Raw genomic sequence first — 27,099 nt, forward strand, 5'->3', positions numbered from 1 at the left:
TAGAAAGATAGGAGATAGAGAGAGGAGAAGGTGGGGTGATGACCTTGGGAAGTTGGGACACTCTACCATTCGCGCTGTGGGGGTAAAGTGGGAAATCTAACGGTGCCAAGCTCAACGGTGCCAAGCTCGGAAAGAATGAGCCAATTGAATTGCCAATGGAAGGATAGTGCAGTGGTTGAGACCCAACCTCTCAGTGGAGAGATTGTGGGTTCAATCCTTACCGGCGGCATATGTAATTATCCCAACCCCAATTTCCCTATATATAAAAAGCGCCTTTATTACAAAAAAAAAAAAAAATGAGCCAATTGAATTTGGACCGTTGCATATCGAGATCTCAGCATGAACTGCGCTGCATTCCCTTGTGTTATCTAGCACCACATGATTATACTAGCAGAAAACGGAGCTCTGATCGCAAAAATAGAAGAGCTCTTTGACCCAAAATAAAACTAAAAGTAGAAGAGCTCTGACCGCATAAATAGAAGAGCTCAGAAGAAGAAACTTTCAGAAGTCATAGACTCTAACCTTGTGATCTTCATTCGCAAGAACCTCTAACCGGAATCCTGCGTTGCAAACGGTGTCGTTTCGCACTTCCCCGTCTTCCTAACTTGTGAAATGGAGTTAAAACCAGGTTTATCAGCTCTGGTCACAGGAGGAGCTTCTGGAATCGGTAAAACATGATGTTTTTGATTCTTCTCGGTTTTTGCTTTCCCCTTCCTTTCCTGATATTCTTCATACTGGCTGTGAACCTCCTTTGAACCATTAGTTGCATGCGAAATTGGTTATACTATAAATTTTGATCGGCCTTTCCGCTAAAGTAGATTTAAGCACTACAAAAGCTCAAATGCTAACTGAACCCAAAAGGAAAATATCAAAACGAAGTTCGGATAAGAGAGAGGGACTCTCGTTATTATGATGTAAATCAGGATTGGTGTCTCTATTAGATATATCTGCGAATTATGGCTATTCAGGTCCTGCAATGAGGGTGGCTTGTTTCACAGTTTTGCTGTTCTCTATTAATGATGCATATGCTTACCCCCTCCCTTTCCTGATAATCTTCATATTGGCTGTGAACCTCCTTTGAAGCATTAGTTGCATGCAAAATTGGTTATGCTAGAAAGTTTGATTGGCCTTTCTGATAAAGTAGATTTAACTACTACAAAAGCTTTAATCAAGTTACTAACTGAACCCAAAAGAAAAATATCAAAGAGAAGTTTTGGGATAAAAAGAAGAAATCACTTTGAAGTTCGAATAAGAGAGAGGGACTGTGGTTATTATGATATAAATCAGGATTTTACTCTCTATTCGTATATACTTAACTGTGCTATTGGATATTTCTTGACAATTATGACTATTTTGGTCTTACAATGAAGGTGGCTTGTTTCACAGTTTTGCTGTTCTCCATTAATGATGCATATGCTTACCTCCTCTGTTTCCTTATAATCTTCATATTGGTTGTGATTGCAAACCTCCTTTGAACTGTTAGTTCCATGCAAAATTGGTTATACTAGAAAGTTTAATTGGCGTTTTAGATAAAGTAACCACTACAAAACTTTCATACTAACTGAACCCAAAGGGAAAATATGAAAAAGAAGTTTTAGGATAAAAGAAAAATTCCTTTGAAGTTCGGGTAAGGGAGAGGGACTCTTGTTATTATGATATAAATCAGGATTTGTCTCTCTATTGGTATATACTTAACAGCCCTACTGGATATGTCTGATAATTATGACTATTTAGGTCTTTCAATGAAGGTGGCCTGTCTCACAGTTTTTCTGTTCTCTATTGATGATGCATATGCTTACTCGTGCAAATTAGTGCTGTAAGCTCATTTCATTTCCTATTGAAAGGAAGTACTGGAATGCAGTGCATGTTTGAGTGAACCGTAGCAATAATGAACTTATCGAAGACAAACCATAGACTAATATGATCCACTCATATTTTTGAATGGTTTTATTTTAACTAATTGTTAGAAAACAAGCTTTAAATAATCAAAACAACGGCTGAACTTGAACAGAGAAAAGAGAGAAGAAGAAGAAGAGAAGAGAGATGAAGAACTAGCAGAAGAGGCCTGTGATTCTAGCTAAAGAGTCTAGAATCACAGAGCCCTTTTATTTATAGCTTCTAATGAATCTAATACAACTTGAGAGACAAGTAATTGTCCTCTAGAAAAAAAAGAAACAAAAAAATTACAACTTTAGTAACTTTCTAGCTCCTAAAATAGAAAGGTTTGAAAATAGAAACTACCACCAAAATAGAAATTATGCTTTATAGAAACTCCCAAAACTTATGTAGCAAGACTCGTAGCAAGACTCTTACATTAAAAATAGAAAGTAGAGTAGCATTACTAGTATAATACTGTTCATGTGAACAGTAACGTGAACAGTAAAATATCCCAAACTTGCATATATTTCAACACTAATGATTGGGACTGGGTTATCTAAAATGCCGAGTACGCAAGCACTGATTATGAAGTTGAAAAGTGAGTTATTCTTCTGATGCATACTTTTTCAAGCTGTTAAGTTTATCTTTGATTCGACGTATTACTTATGCCTGGATGAATTGGGTTGACAGATCAGGATAGATGACTTCTGGTTCTCTTTTTTATACTAAATGCAGAATGATATACAAAATTGTTTTAAGCAAGAATGCATCTCTTTGAACAGGGAGATGTAACCCTAGAAATCCTTACTCTTGTCATGGAGACACATGATATTTGAGACAGAAGCAGTATGGAGTTAATGTGTGCCTGTGTACATATCCCAAATGTTTGATACGATCGCAAGTTAGGCCCAAGAAGTTATCTAAGATTTTTCACCACTTCTGTAATTTGGTCTAGAGATCTTAAAGAAAGTATATCAACTTGTTAAAGCACTTAGCACACGATCAGCTCCGTCCCATTCCAACTGTATGGGAAAGGCAACTTGCAATTCCTGTCTCATTGTGTTTCCATATTGTGGAATAGTTTAGCATAACTCCACAAGTCAGACTGGGTATCTTTTCTCACCCTTTCTCTGTCTAGGATTGGGGCCTGTAGTGTAGTGTCACACTAGTGGAATTACGTGAGAATAAATTTAATTGGTGAAAACATTTCCTGATATTTGGCTGAGCTGTGTGGTTAATGGTATCTTCTTTTATTAGTATATATAGAAGTATATTTACTAAATCTTGTTGGAAATTAATGCCAGTTTTAAGCGACAACATTGAAAAATTCATTTCTTCTGGGGGCCGAGCACTACTTGCCTTTTAATTGAGTATTCTCTTTCTTCTTCATTGCACCTGGTCAGAAATTGGTGATGGATTGTCAACTCCATCTTCTTTTCCTTTTCTCTCACCAACAATTAAAGTATATCACACAGAATTCATCATTAGAAAAACCTCTCTGTTGTATAGCTTGAAAGAATCTGACATTGTGATTGCGCATTCTTTTTTTTTACTGCCATCAGATATCTATTTAGAGTATGTTGTATGTTTCAATAGCAACAGCAACAGCAGCAGCAGCAGCAGCAGCAGCAAGAAGAAGAAGAAGAAGAAGAAGAAGAAGAAGAAGAAGAAGAAGCCTTGTCCCAACTAAAAGGGGTCGGCTACGTGGATTCTTGCATTCCAGTCAACTTTATTTGTGGCCATAATAGATACAAGGCCTAAGCTATGCATATTCTTTCTTAACACTTCTCGTAAGGTTATCTTAGATCTACCTAGTTCTTTTTATTCCTTCAACCTGATTTAAATCACTCCTTCAATTTGAATTAAAATCACTTCTCTATACATGGTATTTAAGTTTCTCCATTGAACGTGACTGTGTCTCCTCAATCAGCTGTCTCATCGCTTTAACATTTATTGGAGCTTCTCTCAGACCTGCTCTATTTTGATCATTCCTTACTTTATCCTTCGTAGTTTTGCCACTCATCCATTTTAGCATTCTCATTTCTGCTGCATTGAGCTTATCTACATTATGTTTCTTAACAGTCTAATACCCTGCACTATACATCATCAGCTGGTTGTATGATAGTCCTGTAGAAGGTATTTTGTATGTTACTGGCATCATAGTTTATGGAAAAAGGGCCTTCTAGAATTCCTCAACATTCTAGTGCTGCCTGTGCATTGGTTAACTAGCCCACTGCCTCTTTGGAAAGCAAAGTATCCTTTCAGTAAGATAGTTTTTGTGAAGTTAACTTTATAGAGCTTTTTTTTTTTTTTTTTTTATATATATCATTCTAGCATTGCCTATAAAAGGGTGTACTGAGTGCATAAGGCTCCCACCACATAGGGTCTAGGGAGGGGCATAACGTATGCAACCTTACCCCTACTTTCACGGAGAGGCAATTTCCAGATTCAAACTTGTCTAAGTTAGAATGGAATGCCCTTATTGTTGCACCAAGGCCCGCTGATGTAAACCCAGGTTTAGGGTTAACTTCCAGGATCTTCTAGTAAGGTTGCAGCAGCTAATTAGGACTCTTTGAAGCTTCGGCTAGGGTTTAATTGGGTCTATAGGGCTGCTGGAATGCTGAAACAGGTCTGAAGTTCAGAGAAATTTAAAAGTCAGAATTCAAATTCAGATTTTGAATTCTAGGTCAGTCTAGGGTTCGGCTGGGGTGAGGAAAGGGGTAGGTTGCTGGGTTTCTAAATCAGAAATATTTCCTATCTTATTCCCTCAAATGGAATATGTTCTAGATGAGAAAACTTAATAGAACTTTAATTTTCTGCATATCTGGAAATTTCTGCAACTTCAATGAAGAGGATAAAGTGCAGGAATTTTAGATCTTAGGTTTAATGGACTGTTTAGAAGAATCTAAAGGTAGGGATGGGTTCCCAAGGCCTAGGTGATCCTAATGAGGGTATAACGCATGGTTTTGAGGCTGGGGTTGACGGAATCCTAGTGGGATTAGGACTGAAAACGTGGGGAAGAGGAAGAAGGGGAAAAGAGCTACTATGCGTAGGGTTTGGCTTGGGAAATGGCTGCAACTGAAGGGGATTGGGTGGGGGTCTTGACTTACTTGAATGGTGGTGAGCTTGCTGGAAAATCTGCAGGGGGACTTGAAGATGAAGAAGAAATCACTAAATTGGAAACAAGAGCACTCTATCCCAGCTGCACAATTCCAAGGGAATCCCACAACTTTCTGAAAGCCAAATTCTCAAACTCAAATCAATTCATTAATCAAGACTGAAAATAACTTACAATAGAAAGGCTATTTATAGCCTGAAAGAAAGGGCTCTTGACTCATATTGAGATATCCTGACTGTTAGGGTCCCATTACAATGTAACTTGGACTCTGAAACACTTATCAAAAGGAATCTAATTTCTACGTGATCTCAATCCTTGGATCTGAGATCTCATTTAAACACTTTAAGTCATCTAATTAGCATGTAATTAAACACATGCTAATTAGATTACTTCAGATCTAAGCAACCAAATTACAAACAAATTGGACTCTTTCAACATGACTTGACTCACAAGTAAACCAATCCCAAACTACTCCAAACTTGACTCAGCTTTGACTAAGTCAACATACTCAAAATTAAAAGGACTTTTTGTAATAGACTAGACCAAGTAACAAACTAAGAGTTTCCAGACCCATATTGGGCCCCAAGAAAAACGGGGGGGGGGGGGGGTTGGAAAATGACCAGAATACCCCTGCGTTATTCGGCCAGCCTTATGTGCACTTTCAGGTCTGGTTTTGGGCCCCCTTTTTTTTTTGGGGGGGGGGGGGGTCCATACCTGGATACATCACCCGTCCTCATTCTACCACTGCCTATCCCTAATTTCGTTTCTCTTTAGCATCTGTCTACATTAGTCATCGCTCACATTTCCTAAGATTTCTGTATACTCTGATTTTCGAATACAATGAGGTTGCCTTCTTTTGTTACTTTGATTTATGGGTTACTTTGCTGAGGTGTGCTTGCTTCCAATTGTCATGCTTATTGCTCAATAATGTGTATCACTATTATTGGCCTGTTTCCATTTTTGGTAGATCATTACAGGGATTACTGTAACAGTGATGGTTGATATGCAGGTAAAGCACTTTGCCTGGCTCTTGCGAAGAAGGGCATTTTTGTGACCGTTGTTGATTTATTTGAAGAAAAAGGAAAGGAAGTTGTTTCCCTTGTTGAAAAGGAGAATGCCAAATTCCATGCCAAATTAGAATTTCCTTCATCAATTTTTATTAGGTGCGATGTGACTAATACAAGTAAGTTTACAGCCTGTTCTTACTGTTAAACACTAATAATTTAGTTTTCTTGATGTTGCAAAAAGCTTTTGAGTTGTTTGCATTTATTTAAAGATGTTGCAAGTTCCATGTTTCTGCCAATTGGATTTTTTGGCTTTTTAATGGATTTAGAACTGGGATTGAGGGCACTTCATATGCATAAATAATATATTGCTTTTTAATTTGAATTTTTTTTTTTGTTTTTTCTTTTTGCTATCAAAATGTATATATGTTGGATTCTATTAGGAGTTAAATTAGAGTTTGTATAGGAGTTAAAAATAGAGTTTGTATTCATGTAAAATTCTATTCCTTGTAATAGTCTACTTTCCTCTTAAATATAAAAAGAGGGCTTGAGATCATTGATCAATAAGCCATTCTACCAATATCATGTTTCTCAACAATATATAACCATGGCCAACTACTCACATACATAACAAACAGATAGAATTTGGATAAATTATATGTGTCCCTACGTTTTTGGGCTAATTATGTGTCCCCGTTAATCCTTTTCAATAGAGATCTTTAGATTTGGACATGCAAAGAAGGAATTAAAAGTGCCATTATACATACATTTGGTAGAGTTAAGCCCATGTGGATACAATACAAGTACGTTTTAGTGCTCTGCAAATTTGTGAATGGAAGCAACTGCACTTGATGCTCTAGCTTAAGGAGTTAGGTGAGTTCATATACAGAGGGCTATCTACTTCTACGGAGCGTTGGGTCTTCGTCTTATTTTGTTTTTATGACACTAGTGTAATGTCTTGTGCACGTTGTGAGTTGCTTTTGTTTATTCATTTTTTGAAAATTTTATTTTAATGTTAGTATGCAGATGTATACTGCATTTTGTGCAGTCTATTATAGGCAACTTGCACCCTGTTACTAGCTTGACGACAGAAAGAGGAGAGAATCTGAGAAGAAGAAGAAGGAGAAGAGTAGAGTGCTGCAAGCCAGAAGAGAGAGCCTGTGATTGGTTGTATTTTCCCCTAATTGTAGGCCTCATATTTATAGTATCTTAGATTGAAAACAATGAGAGCTCTACCCCTAATAAGTTGGCAATATATATATTAATATATAAAAGATCCTAACCTAATGCGACACTAGGAGATAATACCCCTAGTGTCACCGCTGGTTTTTAAGACTCCCTGACAAGCTGGAGCATACAAATGCTCAGCTTGGTACAATTTGAACAAAAACTAGTGGCAGACAGCCCCTTGGTAAACATATCTTATAACTGGACAGATGTGGTCACAAAGGGAGTGACAATTAGTTTCTCCAACACAACATCTCTAACAAAGTGGCAATCCATCTCTATATGTTTGGTGTGCTCATGGAACACATGATTACTAGCAATATAAGAAGCGAACTACCAGCTTGATTGCCACAATACATTTTCATTGGGAAATCTACTGAAAATCCCAACTTAAGATGTAATGATCTAAACCAAATTGGTTTACTGGCAGTATGGGCCATGGCTATGCTTACAACTTCAGCACTAAATCATGCAATATTTGATTTTTTTTTTAAACTCTTGCCATGTGATTAAGTTTCCTCTGATAAAGGTGCAATACCTTGTAGTAGATTGTTGATCATTGGTAACCTGCCCAATTTGCATTAGAAAAAGGCCACTAGATCTATATGCCTAGTGGGACGATAAATTAGGCCCCTGCCTAGAGCACCCTTAAGATGTCAAAGTACATGGACTGGAACATCCAAATGAGCCATTCTATGAGACATTGAGACTGTATAAACTAACTCAGAACTCCAACGACAAAGGTGATTAATGTAGATACCGAATTTGATTGATCAAAACAGTACCCAAATAGGACCTTTTCACAGGGAGTCAATTGCAAATTTGATGGACTTAAGGTGAAACAAAGTTTAGATGGGAAAGAGGGCTGAAACTAGAATGGTATTATAAGGATAATAACATATAACGAAACAGGCTGAATAGATCTTCAAATAGGGGCAGAACTATAATGTAAAAAGTGACAATAACAATGTAACATGTAACACCTGGGCTTCACACCGCAAGGTGGATCGATTGGATCGAACACCAACCTACCTTGATCAAACACAAGGGTTCTCCAAAGAGGAGGAATGCTAGCAAGCAATTTGATTTCAATTCATGAGTTGTGTCTTCACCTCTTACATAAGTCTCTTTATATAGCATTTTAAAGAGACATAAACATTAATGGTAACATCCAACCACTAGTTAACACCACATACCTATTAATAACTCAACTACTACCTAACTCTTTGACAAAGGAAAACTCTTTTGACAATGAATTCTTTTATTTTCAAACCACAGCCTCTTTTATTGACTTTTCAATATCTAGACTTGGGCTTAGGTCTAGACTATGAAGTTCAACATATGTGGGCAAACTTTAACCCACTAAAACAGTCCTAGCCCATGAAAGCCATGGGTTGATTTGGGTGATAGCTTTAGGCCTTTGATGGGCTTGATCCAATGGGCTTCTTCTTTCTTAAATATGTCCTCAATTCTGCATCAGTGATATTTGGTCTTGTAGCCATAAGATGGACTAACTTCCCAATCAAATCCTGTCGAGGTGAACATCATCAAGTAATCATCATTATCAACCCCAAATTTTTGATCAGTATCTAGTGGAATATCCACGGGCTTTGAAGCAAGCATTCTTGTGTCAGTTATAAGGTCTAAAACATACTTCCATCGGGATATGCCAATTCCTTTCTTGCTACGAGCTTGTGACCCATCTCTGTCCGAAGAAATAGTGAAGATTTACTAGGTCCTTGTTTTGGAAGTGTGTTTGTAATTTAGCTTTCACCTCTTCAATGCCAGACCTGTCGTACACAACCATGAGAACAACCTTGTCCCTTTGACGATAGACAAAAGTTGATTGTTTCGAGTAACACTAGTGGAACCCATAAGCAATGAAAGTAGAACTTAATTTCTCAAACTATGGTTCGGATTTTTTTTGAGACCATATATGGCTTTATACAACTTATATACCCGGTGTCGGTTCTTCCTTTGAGCAACATATCCTAGAAGTTGCTCCATGTAGACCTCCTTGTGAAGATCATCACCATATAGAATATCATTATTTTGTAGACTGAACTAAAGCCCACAAAGTTATCTGCAAGAGAAGCAATGAGATAAACAAAGCTCAACTAGGCTACAAGAGGGAAAGTCTCGAAGTGTTGGCAGATTTAGTAGTTTGTAGATTAACTTTCCATATTTGGGATTCCTTATTGAGGGTAGATCTGCTAGGATCTTTGTGAGGATCTTTTAGGATCTCTTATATCTTCTTGTAATGTTCCCACATTGGGAAGATTTGATTTGTTTTGTATTTGGACAATTAGTATAAATAAAGCTCCTGTTGTGTCCTTCAAACACAAGTCAGGATTTTGGTATTCGAGCCAATACATCACTAAGTACCACCACCACCACTGCCCCTCTCTCACCTTCTCTTCCCATCGCAGGACTCCACCACCTACCGCCACCCCTTTCCCTCCTCTTTTCTTCCACCTAACAGTCCTCTCCTTCTCTGATCCCTGCGATTGCTCTGTAGTAGTTGCTTGAACACAACCATCACTCCAAGACCTGTCGTTAGCCCTTAGAACCACTCCCAAGCCCAACAACTCCTCTTCGGAGCTTTGCCTCTCAATGGCAAGTCTCCAAGGAGTGTTGATGCTTTTTTTTTTATGGGACTTCAAACAATTTCTTAGGGTGGTTAGAGTACCTGTTTGACCACCCTTTAGCTTATGCCTTCCACTTTATACCCTTTTTTAGACATGTGCTAGGTTTTAGAGGGATCTCAAGACTCCTGTGATCCATCTAGGCCTATCGCCTAGACCACCTGGATTGGGCCTAGAGCAATCACCCTTTCTTCCGAGTGCTTCTAGGGCCATTTCCTTTTGTTGCTATGTTCTAAAACTTTTTCCTAAATTTTTTTCCTTTTTATGCCTTGTTTGTGGTGGCAAGCACTTTTCTGCTACCAAACCTATTTTTTCCTGAGTGAGGAATCTATTGTTGTTCTTGCAATAATCGATCTAGTTAACCCCCACTTTTGGTACATTTGGTATTGAGGATCCTCCAGTTTCTTCTATTTCTTGAGATCTTGATTCTCCCTTTTTGATGACCACTGTTTCGAAGCTTAATGGGACAAATTATCTTCGCTTGTCTCATTCTATTTCCTTTGTGGTTGGTGCTTGGGGTCTAACTAGCCATCTTCATGGAACTTTTGTCAACCCTCTTCTCCTGGTACTGCTCAAGACAAGTGGAAGACTAATGAATGCTTGGTTATGGGATTTCTCCTTAATTCCATTTAACAAATTCTTATAGAAAGTTACATTCTCCTCCCTGATGTTGCTACAATATGGGACGTTGCCAAAGAGACTTATTCCAAGGTTAGGAAAAGACAAGTGTTGAAAGTTGCATGGACGTCTAGTAAATTCCTGTGGAGGAGGTAGGAATGTAAATGGGGGCATCAATCAAGTATCTACACACCAAGGCAATTCTGACACCCTAAGTACTCTAACACCTCTTTCTTCAGACAAGCTCTAGCACCTTGTTCAGTTGATGTCCATACTGGACGTGTCTTCTTCAGCGCCGACTCCTTGTGCGAGTATAGCTTTTGCCGATGTTCCTTTTGCTGATCCACAGTCCCCCACAGATTTTTTTCAGTTGTCAACTTGTCGCAGTTTCAATTTGACTTATCCCTCCTGGATAATCAACTTTGGGGTAACTGACAATATGATTGGCTCATCTTCCTTGTTTTATGCATCACCTCCTATTCTCTCATTTGACTGAATATGCCCTAATTTCTTACTCGAAGAGGTTCTTATTTGTGTAGATGAAAGAGATGGTTCTCACACTACTGTACTTCTAGTATATGTAATATAGATGAAATGAGTGAATAAGGGGTGCTATATGAAACAAGGAAGATGAGCCAGTCATATGGTCGATTACCTTAGAGTCGATTATCCAAGACAGATAAGTCGACTAGACATTGCAACAACCGAAGATACCTGACAATGGCAGAAGTTACACTACACTAGGAGTTGGTGCTGAAGAAGACACATCAAGTTTGGACATCAACTATCGAAGGTGCTGGAGCTCGTTTGAGGAAAGAGATGCTGCTGTACTTCGGGTGTCAGAATCGGCATGCAGATACTTGATTGCTGCCCCTATTTCCATTTCTGTATCCTTTATCAGAATTTTCTAGACGTTTATGTAACTTCCAACACTTGTCTTTTGTATGACACTCTTTTCCACAGTACTCACACTTTACTAGGGTGCAGGAATTCCCAGAACTAGACTTGTTTCCAAAACCAGCCACTAAAGCAAGACTGTCAAATGTCTAAGTATGTACTATAGCTGTCTACAACTGTCCTCCATGTTTAGTACATTACAAGCTTGCTCCAAAGAAGGAAAAGGTCCTCAAGAAAGAATCCGTGCTCAAATCTGATCATACTCGATACTCAGCCCCGCCAAAAAATCATACAGTTTGAGCTTGTCTTACCACTTTTGATAGGTAACAACATCCGTAGCACAAGATGGAGTAAAGTGGCCATAGAAGTCAAGGATCTAATAATAGCCAGAATGTTATAACATTAAGGCAAAGTAAGTTTCTTTTGTTACTATTGATGACTTTTCCTTTAGATCTTAAAACACTATGCATTATTACCAACTTTTGAATATGTCTCTTTGGCAATATTAGATATTGTAGCATCATCTGAAAAGGAGAAGGTAACTCTCTGCAATACTTGGTTTAATGAAATTAAAGGAGAAATCCCATTCATTTGTCTCCCACTTATCTTAAGCAATACCAGAAGAAGAAGGTTTCATTGAAGTTCCATGGAGGTGGCCAGTTAAACCACAAGCATCGACCACAAGAGAAATAGATCAGGATCATCGAAGATAATTGGTCTCATTAAGCTTTGAAGTGGTCATTTGAAAGGGAGACAAAACACGATTTTGAGAAATAAAAGAAACGTTAAAAGAAACGTGAGGATCCTCAACACGAGATTTACCAGAAGACGTTGGGGTAATTGGGTTGACCATTGCAAGTCAAGAAATAGATCACAACTAAGGATAAAAATTTTTAGTAGGAGAAAAATGCTCATTATCGAAAACGACTCATAAAAAAAATTTGGAACAATTTTTCTTATTAGTTTTTGGGATTCGATGCTCAAAAAGCCTATTGCATGAGGTTAAAAAAAGTGAGGAGTTCAAAAAGAAGAGGAAGACAATGTCTGTTGTTGGGTTTGAAAAGGTTGAGACACAGGCGATGGAAGGTGATGGCAAAAAAAGAAGAGGAAAACGATGGATTCTGTAGGTTGAATTGATGCTGAAAGAAAGTCGATGTTTCAAGTAAAAGGTGAAGTTTGATGGAGAAATAGGAGGAAGAAGGTGAGGCAATAGTTGCAGAGTGAGATAGATGACTTTATGATGGCTATGTGATGGCTTTAGATGGAAAAAGCAGAGGAAAGACGATGGCTTTCAGTTCAGATGATTGTGTTTTTTACTTCTAATGAAGACAAAGTGCAGAGACGATGAAGAGGAGTTGCATAGATCTGACGATGCAGAAAAAGGAAGAAAAGATACATTCGATGGTGGCAGTAGAGCTAAAGGTGCCTAGCGATGGTGACAGAAGGCTAGAGAGGCCTCAAATAGTGGCAGAAGGGTGGTTTTGTGATGATTTTTTATTTTTATTTTATTTCCTGTGGTTAGCACATGGTGATGGGTGGTGCACTACGATTGAGAGAAGATGAGAAAGGGATGACGGAGGTGATGATGCTTAGTGATGGATCAGAGTTGGCTCTCATACCATGTTCAAAGGATTGTGGAATCCTGATATGTGTCTAAAGGACACAACAAGAGCTTTATTTATACTAACAACTTACCAAATACAGAACAAATCAAACCTTCCTAGTGTGGGAATCTTACAAGAAAAATGTAAAAGATCTCAAAGAGATCCTAGTAAATCTTCCCTTAATAAGGAAACCCAAAAAATGGAAATCAAATCTTCAAACACCCAAATCTAGCACCCAATTTTGTCTTACAACAGGTTTTGGGATTTGTTGGGGGGTGGAGTGGGTGGGGTGGGGAACGAGGCTCTTAAAGTTTGGGACAAATCTCTAATGGTTAGATTGGTGGAGATCTGCTCTTGAAAGGCTTAAAAGAAAAGTCCAAAATTCAAGAAAACAAAAAGAAAGGGTGGGATGGATGGGGGCAAAAGACAGAGGAATGGGGTGGGGATGATGTTCACTTACTTGGAGATGGAAAAAGATAGCTAGTATTGTTGAATTACTGTTGAAGATGTAAGAACTTGAAGAAGCTTGAAGAAGATGATCTCAAAATACTGCCGTGGCCCTCTTAAGAAGACCACGACTCAATTTCCCTTAAAATTCAGATTCCTGTCAATTCAACTTGCCTTTACAATGAGTGGGGTTGCTATTTATAGCTTTACACAAGAAGGGAAAGACTTCAACTCTAATTGGGAAATAAAGATTGACTCAAGTGGGGTTTCTTTTATGGACTAGGATCCATCTTATAACTAGGGGTGTAAACGGATCAGATTTGGATTGGATAGTGGTAACACCATATCCACATTTTATTATATTCGGACGGATTTGGATAATACTCCCATCGGTTTTCGGATGGATTCAGATGATAATCAGATAGTTGTTTTCTCAAGCAGATTTTTTTAAATGGGCATGAATGCAGATTGAATACAAGTTTTCAATTACCTGTTGACATCTTAACCATTTTATTTGTGAGGCTAAGTTTGAAATTTAAGAATTTAGCAACTTTGGTAGTTATTTAGTAGAAAATCTAGAAAAATAGTCGCATATCTCAGGTAAAAAATTATAAAAATAAGAAAAGCAAATCCAAATAAGTAACTTAATTGGATAATTTAATTGAACGGCTAAGAATCAGTAGGAAAGGGGTATACCCAATGAACAATTTGTCGCCAACATTTCGCGATATGTGGGCGAAAATTTGGGGTCGCTTAAGACCGGCACGAGACCAACCTCCGAAACGAAATATTCTAGAAGTCGTCGAAAATTCGGCAACAAATCACTAATATCGCTGAATCAGCGAAATGTCGGCAAGAATCGCAGTTACTCTACATTTTCCGGCGAGTTGTTCTATGCTCCAGGAACATGACCAAAGCACCGGTCCCTCTTTTGGCTGTGAAAACCCTAAGGTATTGTTTCTTGCCTTCCTTCAAATACATCGATTTCTTTAATAGCCTGCTCTCACTTCCTTTTGAAATGAGAAAAATCAGATTTAAGCCTCTATTCTCTATAGTATATCAATGCATGGGTTTTGTCTCGCTCACCGCAATCAACTTTGTGCGCATTCGGAAGCGGATCGGCGGGAAGCACTGGCTCCAGTCGGGGAAGAATCTCAGGTATGTTAGCCGCCATCTCTCTCTCTCTCTCTCACTGCAAAAATCATCTCCAGCAATCTCTCTCTCTCTCTCTCTCTCTCTTTATCTCTCTCACTGCAAAAATCATCTTTAGCAATCTCTCTCTCTCTCTCTCGCTGCAAAAATCATCTCCACTGATCTCTTTCTCTCTGCTCTCTAGCAAACAATGAAGAACCTCTCTCTCTCTTGCTGCAAAAATCATCTCCAGCGATCTCTCTTGCTGCAAAAATCATCTCCAGCGATCTCTCTCTTTGCTCTCCAGCAAACAATGAAGAACGAACCCATGTTAAGTTTTCACTTTTAAGTTTTAACCCTTTTAAATGTCAGCGATATTTCGCCGACATTTAGGAATTTCGGTGATTTCGCCGGCCACTGACGCCCAAATTTAAGCCGACTTTTTGAACCTTGGGTATACCATATCCGCATCCTATTAGTAATCGGATGGATTCGGATATCACTTGACGGATGCGAATGTGAATTCGAGAGTGGATTTTGGTTATCCATTTACTCTCCTACTTACAACCAAGTAAATGACAAACATATTAAGGATTTAACTTGCACTGAAAAATCTAATTATCCACAAGAAATCTTTATTTACAATAGATTCCTAGTGGCACTAGAACTCAATTGACATGCTCAACCAAGGAAGTGGAAACAGATTTGGACTCCAAACTTAAAATAAAAATTCTGAAATTAAAATAATTAACTAAGAAGTGTAAATGACCAAATTGCCCCTAAAGGGGTTTAGCCAGCCGCTAGTTGTGCCATCTTGGTCAGGCCTTTGGGGCCAAATTTGGGTTTCAGCCAGGGGGGATTTCGTGGCTTACATCAGTATGGAGCCAATCAGTTGGCTGTTTGCTCTACTTTATATTTGTCTGACCAAGGCCTGTCTCTCAATCCAATTTGTTGGAATTGAGTGAGACTTGCATCAGTGCTTTGCCCACTGAGTACGTATACAAGCGAAGGCTGATCATACTTTTTTTTCTTTTTGGTTTGGTTCAAAATTTAAATCATTGATTCTTCTTCTTGCTTCTAATTTCTGAGATTTTGTTGGTTAGTTGGTGCTAAGTTGCTCTTAATATTAGCTTTTCATTAAGATCCTTGAACTCCATGGTCACCTTACTGCCTTGATAGCCATGCTAGAGTTGACTTGACCCTTAAAAAGGAGCCAATCTTGTCGGAGACAAGATACCTTTTCCCAAACTCGATTGAGTGCCTGCATATTGCTGATTTGCTGCCACAAGTGAGTCTTTCAAGCTTTTGGTCTTTCCATAGTTTGTTCATGCTGTTCCTTCAGATGATTGCTATACTCAAGGGCTGAGCCAAGATTCCAAAGGGAGGACGGGGGGCGAATAATGTGAGTCCGGATCACTTCCCTGTCGGGGAAGCATTGACACTTTTTCACCACACTTTGTGGGCCTATGTGGGACCCACTGAAGGTCCCATGTCTGAATTACTTTATCATGTTCAGAAGTGTGTCCACACACATTAAAAATATAAATTTTTTTTTATTAATAATGACATTTTTGCCCTTACAAAAATATAAGTAAATTATTTACCAAAAAAAGGTAAATTTAAGCATGAGGAATATTAACAAAGAAATATCTTACAAAATCTATTTTGGTTTTAATTAATTTGTTTTCATAAAAAAATATCTGACAAAATCATCATCAAAGGAAAAAAAGAGAGCATGATTTTAATAGTAAAAGGCTAGTGGTAGTTAGTTACTTTACAAATTACAAATATTCCATTCACAATATAAAAATCAAATGAAAAGGATAACCAAAAAAAGAAAAATAAAAAGAAAAAAAAGAAAGAACGCGGGACCATATAAATTCAAATAAAAAGAAAAAATAAATAAAGAAAGAGAGAGAATAAAAATGGAGAAAGAGTGAGAGAACACGGAATTCCTGATTGTGGAGAAGATTTATGAATAAACTCCTAAGCTTTAGCTTTTCCAAGTTTTCCCTAAGCCACGTATGAGGAAAGAGGAGAGAGAAAAGAATAAATAGGAATGGAAAGAGAGAATAAATAGGGAGAGACTTTAGGGATTATGAGTTAGTTTATGATTGGATTTAACTTCTTTTTCCTTAAAAATAGGGGTTCTATCGTATATTGGATAATTATTGAGAATGACGTTTATACCCATCATTTTTACCTTGAATTTATTTTTCGAATATTTGGGGGGGGGGGGGGGGGAGAAGTGATATTTCACATGTGGAAAGAGAAAAATTAGGAAAAAATAAACAAATTAACAAATTTTTTAAAAAAAGTGGGGGGGGGGATGGCCCTTTGGCCCTAATGTGGCTCCGCCTCTGGTTTTACTAGCCTAGTCCTACAACCAATCTGGTATACTTTCTATTTATTGTAATTTGAACTTTGCTATTGTTTCGGATGGTTTAAAATGGGCATATATACCAAGTTTAAGCCACATCCCTCGTCTGAAAACCATACAAGATGGCCAATCCAAAAAAAAAAAACCCGCAATAACTTGGTTATGACAATTTCAAGCCTCAGAAACAAGATTGTGGCCTCCTTTGTCTTTTCAACCTACTTCAAAAAATTCTTCTTCAGAACATCTTCAAAAAATCATGTAAACCAGAATTGTAAAATTCTTCTTCAGAATTCTTCAAGACTTGCGCACCAAGGCAGCATCTCCATAACTTGCGCAAATCTCAATAAACCTCACAAATCAAGATGGACCCATAAGCTTTACTTTATGAATTGATCTTACAGAATCCCTTGGTACTGGAGAGTTAGTTGTGCACCTCTGCAAGAACGGAACACAAACAGCCGCCACCGCATATGATTGAAGAGGTGTGTTTGCGAGTGCTTTAGAAAGATCCATGCCAGAAAGACTCCATGACCTTAAAAAAGAAGTCCATGGCCCAACAAGCGCTTGAACCCTAGAAGATTCAACATGGCAAGATAGCAGCACCTTGACCAACAATTTATGGATGGATTTCAATTGGCATCTACAGGTAAAGCAACTATTCTTTTAAGTATAAAAGTCTGTAGTGGAGGAATACTTTATAGGAGATGGGTAACAGTTCTTACCATTGAGACATGTGCTACAGTGGCAGTCAAAAGCTGAGAAGGAATTAGGCAAGAGAAAGAAGAATTATAAGTTTTTAGGCTCATTGTCCCATTCATTTTTCTGCAAATTGGAAGAACCTGAAAAGAAAGGAGAGTTGTGTGCTATGTAGGACTAAAAGCAAAACATCAAAGTTTTATGATACTCTCTCTCTACAACATTAGTGATCTCTTGAATGACAAAGTAATGATTAAATATAGGGTGGGATCATGTCAGGTCACGAGACAAAACTTTAGGCCTTCCTGAAAAGAAGAGAAAGAGCAGATTAAGGTAATTTTTACAGAGATCCTAGCAATGTCATCGTTCAGTTTCTTTCTTCATTGTGCTGGATATGGACTAATTTTCAATCAAGCGTAACAAACCTTTTTTTGTGATGGAAGAAATTTGATTATTGAAGGCATAGAGGTATTCTTCTGGTTGGAGTTGCAGCTGGTGTAGAGAGACACACGTGCAGAAATTCATAAAGCATAACATCATCCGCCGATACAGCCTCCCCAACGAAAGAATCACGGATAATGCGAGAAATTGGAAGAACAAGCAAATGGGGGAGATGTGTGAACAGTTCAACCTCACCGCACGACCAACAGCGGCGTACGCCCAAAATGAATGGTGCTGTTGAAGCTGCAAATAAGAACTTGATGAGGATTATCAAAGTATTCCTCTTGGAGGAGGAAGTAATGGCTTTGCTATTCGCGGACGCTCGGTTTCTCTAGTTGAGGTGCTTGCGAGTTTTATAATAATTTGCCTTCTATGGTGAAGAAGAGGGAGAGATTTCTAAAACTTCTTGGGGCCTCAATCTCGGAAGCTAAAGCGGAATCCCATTCCATGGAGATGATCTTAGTAGTTTCAAGGACTTGCTGGAATTTCTTCAATCTGATTTGGATCATATTAAGTAGATATCCAAAAGTCTGAGGTCCAAGGATTTTTTCCGAGATAGGCACGAGAAAAATAAGGGAATTTGAAGAGAGAGGTCGTGGAAAACTGTATAATTAGGAGGAACCTTTGACCCTTAGTTCTAGGAATAATTAATCCTTGATTCTAGGAATCTTTGGCCCTTTATTCTAGAAATAAGTAATCCTTGATTCTAGGGATTTCAGCTCTGATTTTATGAATATTTGAAATCCCAAAAAACAAGGGATCTAACATAGGAAGTTTCCTATTTTGTAGATAGCAGCTGTGTATATATTAATCCCACAAATCAAGGGATCTATTTTTGTAGATAGTAGTTGTGTATATATTGATTGTAAAGTTTTGAATAAAACACACAAAAGAATTCAAACATTTAATCCCTATTTTACGTCAAGGTCTTTGTTCACGCTAGGGGAATTATAATGGTTCTTAATTATTTTAAAAGGAATACAAAGAGTTTTGTTGTAAAGGAAGAATACAAAGACTTTTATTTATTATTAATTATTTGAAGGTAGAGGTCTTTGTCTATTCGGGAAAAAAGAGACATTAAATATGATATCAAGTAATTAATATTATTTTTTTGAGAAATGAGAAGGAGAGAAATAGTTGTGATTATTCATTACAATTAATTGAGAGATTAGAATTACAATTCTAGACATAATTAATACCATCTTTTAGTGAAGGTTTGAGGGTATTCTAGGAAGAAAAAAATGTAACCATCCTCTATGAGTTCATGCTTCTATAATAGTAGTATGATATCATACACCAGAAGACATCTAATAATTTTGTTTTGCAAATCACTTACCATAAGCTCCTATAAGTTATCTAACTAATTTGTGTTCTAGGAAAATTGACTTATTCTTTGTGTCTAGCAAAAGCAATTCTGATAGTATTGATTACATGATTAATAATTAGTGAGATAATGATGGAGACAATGTTGAGGCATAATTGGAAAACCCTTCTAAATCTTAGTAGTTTATTAAATTTGAGATGTCAATTCTCAAAATATGTAACCCTGAAAAGGGCCTATAAAATGAGGTTTTGGTGTACTTTATGTGATGCGTGTATCCTTAAGACATCTTATGGATTTATGGCATTGAATAGTTGTATCCTTTTTTACTTTTGTTCCATATCTGTATATTGTATGTGTCTCCTGAATCAGTATATGTATCTCTTTTGAATGTTTTGCACAATGCTATTATGTAGTGGTATCTTATAAATAGTTCTATCAACCTTCCTTTTATGAACAGGCGATATAGCAGCAGCTTTTGGCAAGCATTTGGAAACATATGGAAGGCTGGATATTTGTATCAATTCTGCTGGTATAGCCACTCCAACATCTTTTTATCAAGATGAATCCGATGGCAGCAATTCATGGAAACGTGTTATAAATATAAACCTAATTGGAGTAATTGATTGTACACGTCTGGCGGTATGTATAACTGACCTTGATTTCACTTGTTGATTCTTCACTTTGTGGATCCACAGGATCTGAGGATCTGAGGATCTGAATTGTTTTCATCTTGTTGTGGAAAGGTGGTGTGACCTCAGTTGAGTTGGACAATAGTTATATGTCCTTCTATTGTAGTATTTCCTATGTTTTGTGTTTAGTTTTTGATTAAAAACCGAAGGTCAGGAAGTGTGGACAACATTTACCATATACAATACAATGACCTCAAGAAGAAACTGGAGATGTCACCCATTTTCTTTTTCTTACTCCTAATATAAAGTTGCTACAAATAGGAACCTCTTTGAGTCAGAAATTGGGGCTTATTCAGTCAATGAGAGAAAAGGAGGTGCTCCATGAGGAGGAGGAGAAGAAGAGGTGAGTTTGGTGGAAATAGATCTTCTGTGAGAGTATTTCTCTTACATATTTCATTCACCAATAAAGTCTGAAATATTACAGAAAAGAAAAGGAAAAAAAAAATTACAACTTAACGTGTCTCTTGACTAGACAACAACAAAAGCAAGATTACTGCACATAAAGTTTAATACTCCCTCTCAATCTGGAGGGTAGATGACATGTGTTCCCAGCTTGCAGAGAAGAATATTTAGCTGGCTAAGGATGAGACCTGCAGCGGAGACTGAAGTTTTCTGCCACTCGTTCAGTCTTCACTATGGGGGTACAGATGTAGTCCTCATCCAACTTTTCCTTCAAAAGGTATCTGTCTGTCAACCTCAATGTGGTTAGTTGTCATGTTGAACAGGATAAGCAATTCTTAAGGCAGACTTGTTAACACAGCAGAGCCTCATAGGATCCTCACTGTCAAATTGTGGCTCTTGTAGCAGCCTCCTAAGCCATATAAGTTCACACACTTTGTGAGCAGTAGCTCAAAGTTTTACTTCAGCATAGATCTAGCTACAACTGGCTGCTTACCTGATGCAGATCTTCTATCAGCAATGGAACGAGCCCAATCTGCATCAGTATACCTTCTATTCTCAAGTGGTCCAGTTTTGCAAAGAGGGGATCTCTTCATAGAGAAGACTTCAAGTATCTAATTATGCGATTATCATGTGTGGTCAGGCTGACTCTATTAATATCCATTTGTTAGAATGGCTTGTCTGATCTGTTTAGGAGATTATTTTATACCATAAACAGACTTTTATAGGAGACGGACTTGCCCTTCATCTGAAGGAAAGGTGACACTATGTGAAGGCTGCATGTAAATTACTCCTTCTAGGTCACCTTGTGAAATTAATTCTTTACATTTAATTTGTACAAGTGCAATCCTTGTTGGATGCCATTGATAGGAGGATGCTAATTGAGTTATGGTTTGCTAGAACAAATGTTTTTTGATTATCATTACCATATACTTGGATGTACCTCTTGGCTACTAGTTTAGCATTGTATTATAACGATAGTTAGGTACTTGATTACTTGGGGGTAATGGAACCAAGGTCCAACATTTCAGCAAAATTTTGGGGAGTGTTTCAGTGAATCAGGGTGTGCAAATTTGAATTATTTCCAAAAATTCTTCCATGCAGATTCTCTGCTCTGACCACATTTGGTACTTACCTTCTGAGGCCTGAATTATTGGGACAAAATTGGTAAGATTGCTCATTGACCTTGAGGATTCCGCTACAAAGTCTCTTCGTAATTTGAATTATTTCTAGAAATTCTTCCATGTAGATTCTCCTCCTTAGCCGCATTTTGCACGTTGCCTTTTGAGGCCTGAATCATTGGGACATAAGTTGTAAGATTGCCCATTAACCTTGAATATTTCGGTTCAAAATCCCTTCGTAATTTGAATTATTTCCACAAGTTCTTCCATGTAGCTTCTCTTCCTTAACCACATTTGTCACGTTGCCTTTTGAGGCCGAATCATTGGGACAGAATTGGTAAGATTGCCCATTGACCTTGAAGATTCCGCTACAAAATCCCTTCGTAATTTAAATTATTTTCAGAAATTCTTCCATGCAGATTCTCCTCCATAACCACATTTTGCACATTGCCTTCTAAGGCTTGAATTGTTGAAATAGAATTGGTAAGATTGTCCGTTGACCTTGATGATTTTGCTACAGAATCCCTTTGTATTTCCAATTTTTCTTGAGAATTTCTAAGATTATTGCTGGTAATGGGGTTCTGACTACAACTAGGGCAATCTTTTCCAGGCAGTTAGAACAGCATCAGAAAACTTAATGAACCTTCATTTCAATCAAGGATTGGGTGACATCCATGAAGTGGCAATTTTTCCTTTCTAGTACACCATCTTGTAGTGGTGTGTCCGAACTGGAAGAGTCATGAAGCATACCTTTTTGGGTCATAAACTCAGAGAATGGGGTTGGAAGTACTCTTTTGTGTTATCATGACGCAAGACTTTCACATTCACATCAAACTGGGTTTTGATTTCATATACAAATAGAAAAAATATATAAAATAGCTCTGATTTATTCTTCATTAAATATAACGACCCTGGAACAGTTATTAATAAATGTAACGAAACTGAAACCCAACAAGGAAGAAACAAGGCAACGCACCCAAACATCAGAATGTACTAATGTAAAAGGAAAGCAAACCTATTAATAGAGGTAACTCACAAGGTGGAGCTTCCCGAACTGAGATGACTCACATTTGAACGTAGACAAAGACTGAAAAGTGGGATCTAACTTCTTTAAAATTTCTGAGGATGGACCAAGGCTGCAATGGATTTGGTGAGAAGCAACATTGGCATACGCAATAGGGGACTTTGTATCCTCAAGCAAATACATCTCTCCTGACTCATGTCCTCTACCAATTGTCCTTTTCGTAGAAAAATCTTGAAAAGTACAAGAATCAGTGTACAAAGTTGCTGAATAGTTAAAAGTTTTGGTAAACTTACAGACATGAGATTAAACAGAAAATTAGGAAGGTAGAGAACTGACGTCAGGGACAAGGTTTTTGGTTTTGTTGCACTATACCGGTGCCTTCAACTTTTGCTAAAGACCCATTGGCTATTGTAACAGTGGAAGTAGATGGGGACAAGGATGAGAAATACCTGGTTCTCCATACATATGATCAGAGGCCTTGGAATCTGTAATCTAGGGATGGGAAGTAGCGGAGAGACAAACAGTCACATGACCTGACTGAACCAAAGTAGCAGTGGAAGAAGTACGCTTTGAAATCAGATACTGATTGTACCATGCAAGTTCTTCATGTGTCATATATATCATCTTCCCCTCAAAAGTGTTGGATTGTGGTGGAGTATCAGTACTAGTCACTGAATTGGCATACTGCTGCTGCCCAGATTTTCCATGTAACTATAGTAGAACTTCTGTAGATGGCCGGGCTGACCACAATAAGGAGACAGACGGGCAGCCCCCTGACCATCAGAAATAGTAAATCCTCTAGTGGTTTGCTGCTGATTCTGACCTCTCCCTGTCCTGTGGCTATCACCATGACCACCTCGACAACCAAAATTACCACATGACCTCCACCATTCCCACAGCTGGTGTCATAATTCCCATTGTGTGTTAAAAGGGTTGAAGTTGTGGATGGTGTATCATGAGAATTCTCTCATGCAACACATAGAAGACAAATAAATGTACCAGTGAGGTATGCAATAGTTTCTCCTCCCAAAATATGAGATCGAACTGAGTAGTACTCCGGTCCAAGGCCATCAAGAAAACCCATAACCGTCAATTGCATTCTTTGTTGTTGCATCTTTTTCACATCAGATGTAATAGACAACAAGGAATTCAGATCTTCATATGTTCATTTATGATCAACAAAGTACTGGGTAATAGATTGTCCCTTTTTCTCAGATGTGTAAAAATCAAGTCATAAATTTAGGCTAAGTTATTACGCACAGAGTATAGAACTTTGAAATAGCCCCGTAATTCTTTAACTATATCAATACGGGTCATCAAATCAGCTGCATGATTTTCCATTGATATTAACATTTCTCCAAGAATACAGGCATCAATTGTAATTCATGCAGAATCTCTCTTAGGTGGATCTTTCAGGTGGGCCTGCTGATCCCTACCAGTGAGCGTAAGTTTTACAATCTTACGCCACTGTTGATAATTACTAATTCCATCAAGTTTCTTGTCAGTAATTCTCATTGAAGAGGAGGATATTGAACTCTTCTCCTCATCCATCACCCATTATATAAAAGGAGGAAATAATACTTCGAGATTTAGTCAGAAACCTTACCAGAAAATGAATTTTTTAGATTTGAAAAATATCCATCATCATCAACAACATCCGGAACTACTTACAAGTCAAGCAACCACCAAAAAACCAATTTCCTTCTAAGATCTCAAACATCATTCGTCAATTTACATCATAAAATACTCCACAAATAATCACTGAAAAAACTGCTTCAATTGCTGTGATCAGATTTACATCATTGTGCACGCACCAATAAATCACAGACAAGGGTCCATGGGTGAAAAGTCATTCATTCTGCTGAAGTTGTGCCTTGTGGATAGGTAGATAAGAACCTTGTCTTGACCAGCAGAAGAAAGGGAATGAAAAGCAGGCTAGAAAAGTAAGAATTGGCTTAGGGATTGACTTGTATCAAGAGGGCTCTGATACCATGTCAATCAAATGGCAGAAAATAGAAATAGGAAGAGCAAGAGTAGGAGGAGAAGTAGCCAGAAGGGAGGCTGTATTGTATTGCTTTAAGGTAGATACAAGGCAGGTTTATGTATGCCCAAAAATGCCAAAAATAAAATACATAAGACTATAAGAGGCAAGGGGAGATCCCATGGGGTCTCGAGCTGGCACATGCTCCCAAGGGATAAGGAGAGATCCCAGCGGATCTCGAGCTGCACTCCCGACAAGTTTTAAAGTATCGGTGTCAAGTATCGTATCGATCATGTGATTTTAAGAGATGTGTCGACGTGTCGTCCTGTATTGAATACTGTATCATATTGTCTACTGTATTTTGGTGAAATTCAATAGAGAGATGTATCCAGATGTATTGTATCAGTTGTGTCCAATATGGATACCTATCGGCTAGTATCTTATAGTATTGTGGGATACTTTAAACCTTGATTTATCCCAAAATTCCTTGGGATCTCGGGAAGATTCTTGAACAGCCTCAACATAGTTCCTCATCCAAACAGAAGCTTCATTAATCCTCAACATTGCTCTCCTTTTGTTTGTTAACGTTTGAAAAATTACTCACCACACCAAGGACTAAAGTGACAAAAGAAGTAAAGGTGATCTCACTTTTAATCCCACCCTGCAAAAACAACAATTTAGTTGCAGCTGGATAGTTCTCTTTGACAAATTATCTCTGGTTGGCAATGCATCTCTGACAAATCTTCAAGCTGTGAAGGAATGTCTAGGTATGTAATCCACAAACTACACCACTTTCCACCAATCAACTTCTGTACTCGTTGATGGGATACTCCCGATGCTTATCTAGTGGTAAGCATTCTTGTGACAGTCTTTCCAAGCCACCTTGTTTGCCTAGTATGATCAATCTTATTCTTGTCTACAAGTGGCAAATCTCTCATACAGCTCTTAGTTTTGTGGATATCCCTATGCAGGTCATCCATCTTTCATCAGTGAGAAATTTGTCCACTGTCTCCATTTGCTGAGAACTTGCATCTGGCCTGATTGTATTTTCGTATCGTTTAATCAAAACACCTTGAGGGTGCCAATTATCCAGCTACATGTGGGTACCCTTTCCAGTACCCATGACATGCTGTATAAGAGATTCTGCCTTGCCCCTGTACTTTAGAATCTTCCTCCAAACCTAGGAGCAACTTAAAAGTGGTTTGACTGTCCATATGGAATATTGTTTAAGATACCTATTATGCACCCACTTGACCCAAATACTCTCTCTTGGAAGCAATCCACCAAAGGTGCCTCAGGATACCTACAGTGTTGAAATATTTAATGCGTTGGATCCGTAAACCTCCCTCCTCCTTTGGCTTGCACATTCATGAATAGCTTTGATCATCCATATAACTTTGTTTGAAGAAAACAACTCCAAGGAATGATCTATCCATGCTATTTACATAAGACAGCCTCTATGGGAACACATTCTACAGTTTTTAAAGAGGAGAAGAGAAGGGAGCAGTGGTTTAGTTGACTTCGAGCTAGAGGGAATCTTTGCTCCAATACCAAGTTGGAAATTAGGGGTTTTCAGTTCAACTGAGAGAGCAGGAGGCACTGCAAAAAGAGGAGGAAGAGAAGAGAAGAGGAGAGAAGAAGAGAGGAGTTTGGACAAGTTGATCTTGTGTGAGATTAACTTCTCACATATTCTTTTCTCTAATGAAGTCTGAGATATTGCACAACTTCCCTAGCTAGGTGCGAAAGAGAAAACGAAAATTAGAACTTGATTATCCTCATAACAAGACGGGACAAAGGTACGCCCTCAGGGTTTCTACCCCAAAAAAAGGAAGAACAAAGTTATCCCTACAGAACATAAATTACAATAGTTCTTGCATGCCTGAACTAAATTATAGTTGTTAATTTGGATTCTCATTGCATATGCTTGAAATTTTCTACTTGCGATTGTATGCCATCCATTTATTAGTTGAAAATTTTGAATCTGGAATTTGATTCTTTATTTTAATCATTTTTTTGTTTGAACAGATTCAAGCAATGCTAAAAGTTCAGAAGCCTGGTGTTGTTATAAATATAGGATCTGCTTCAGGACTGTATCCAACGATTGCTGACCCCATATACTCGGGTTCAAAAGGTCCATTTTTGTTCTTGTCTTCTTCTTTTGATTCTTTCCTCTTTGCTACCTATTGCCTCAGAACCAGCAGCAGTGGTAGCTTCTTGCACTGCATACACCCTTTCCATTCTTTTTTCTTATTCTGATTTCCAATAGAAAAAGCAAATGCACTTCCTTTCCTTGTTGCTTTCATTCCATTTCATTTCCTTCATGATCTTATTGGGTGATTTTTTCACAGGTGGTGTGGTATTATTTACAAGATCACTCCTTCCATATAAGCGTCAAGGAATTCGTGTCAATGTGCTTTGCCCTGAGGTAATAGTGGAGTTTAATATTTCCTATTAATGTTAGTTGTTTCATGAGTT

General features: G+C 38.0%; 1 protein-coding gene across 1 annotated transcript in view; it reads left to right on the top strand.

Moving 5' to 3' along the window:
- Window positions 1-402: 402 nt before the first annotated feature.
- NQR (ARP protein (REF)) overlaps window positions 403-27,099 on the top strand; it is a 135,721-nt gene continuing 109,024 nt past the window's right edge. The window contains exons 1-5 of the mRNA XM_089157237.1: window positions 403-667; window positions 6,006-6,179; window positions 19,868-20,049; window positions 26,650-26,755; window positions 26,973-27,049. Coding sequence (XP_089013363.1) covers window positions 613-667; window positions 6,006-6,179; window positions 19,868-20,049; window positions 26,650-26,755; window positions 26,973-27,049 — 594 coding nt within the window. The 5' untranslated portion in view covers window positions 403-612. The remainder of the gene's footprint in view (window positions 668-6,005; window positions 6,180-19,867; window positions 20,050-26,649; window positions 26,756-26,972; window positions 27,050-27,099) is intronic.

This window comes from Hakea prostrata, chromosome 5 (assembly GCF_041222555.1).
Source record: "Hakea prostrata isolate BN-2017 chromosome 5, UWA_Hpros_2, whole genome shotgun sequence".
NCBI classification, from domain to species: Eukaryota; Viridiplantae; Streptophyta; class Magnoliopsida; order Proteales; family Proteaceae; genus Hakea; species Hakea prostrata.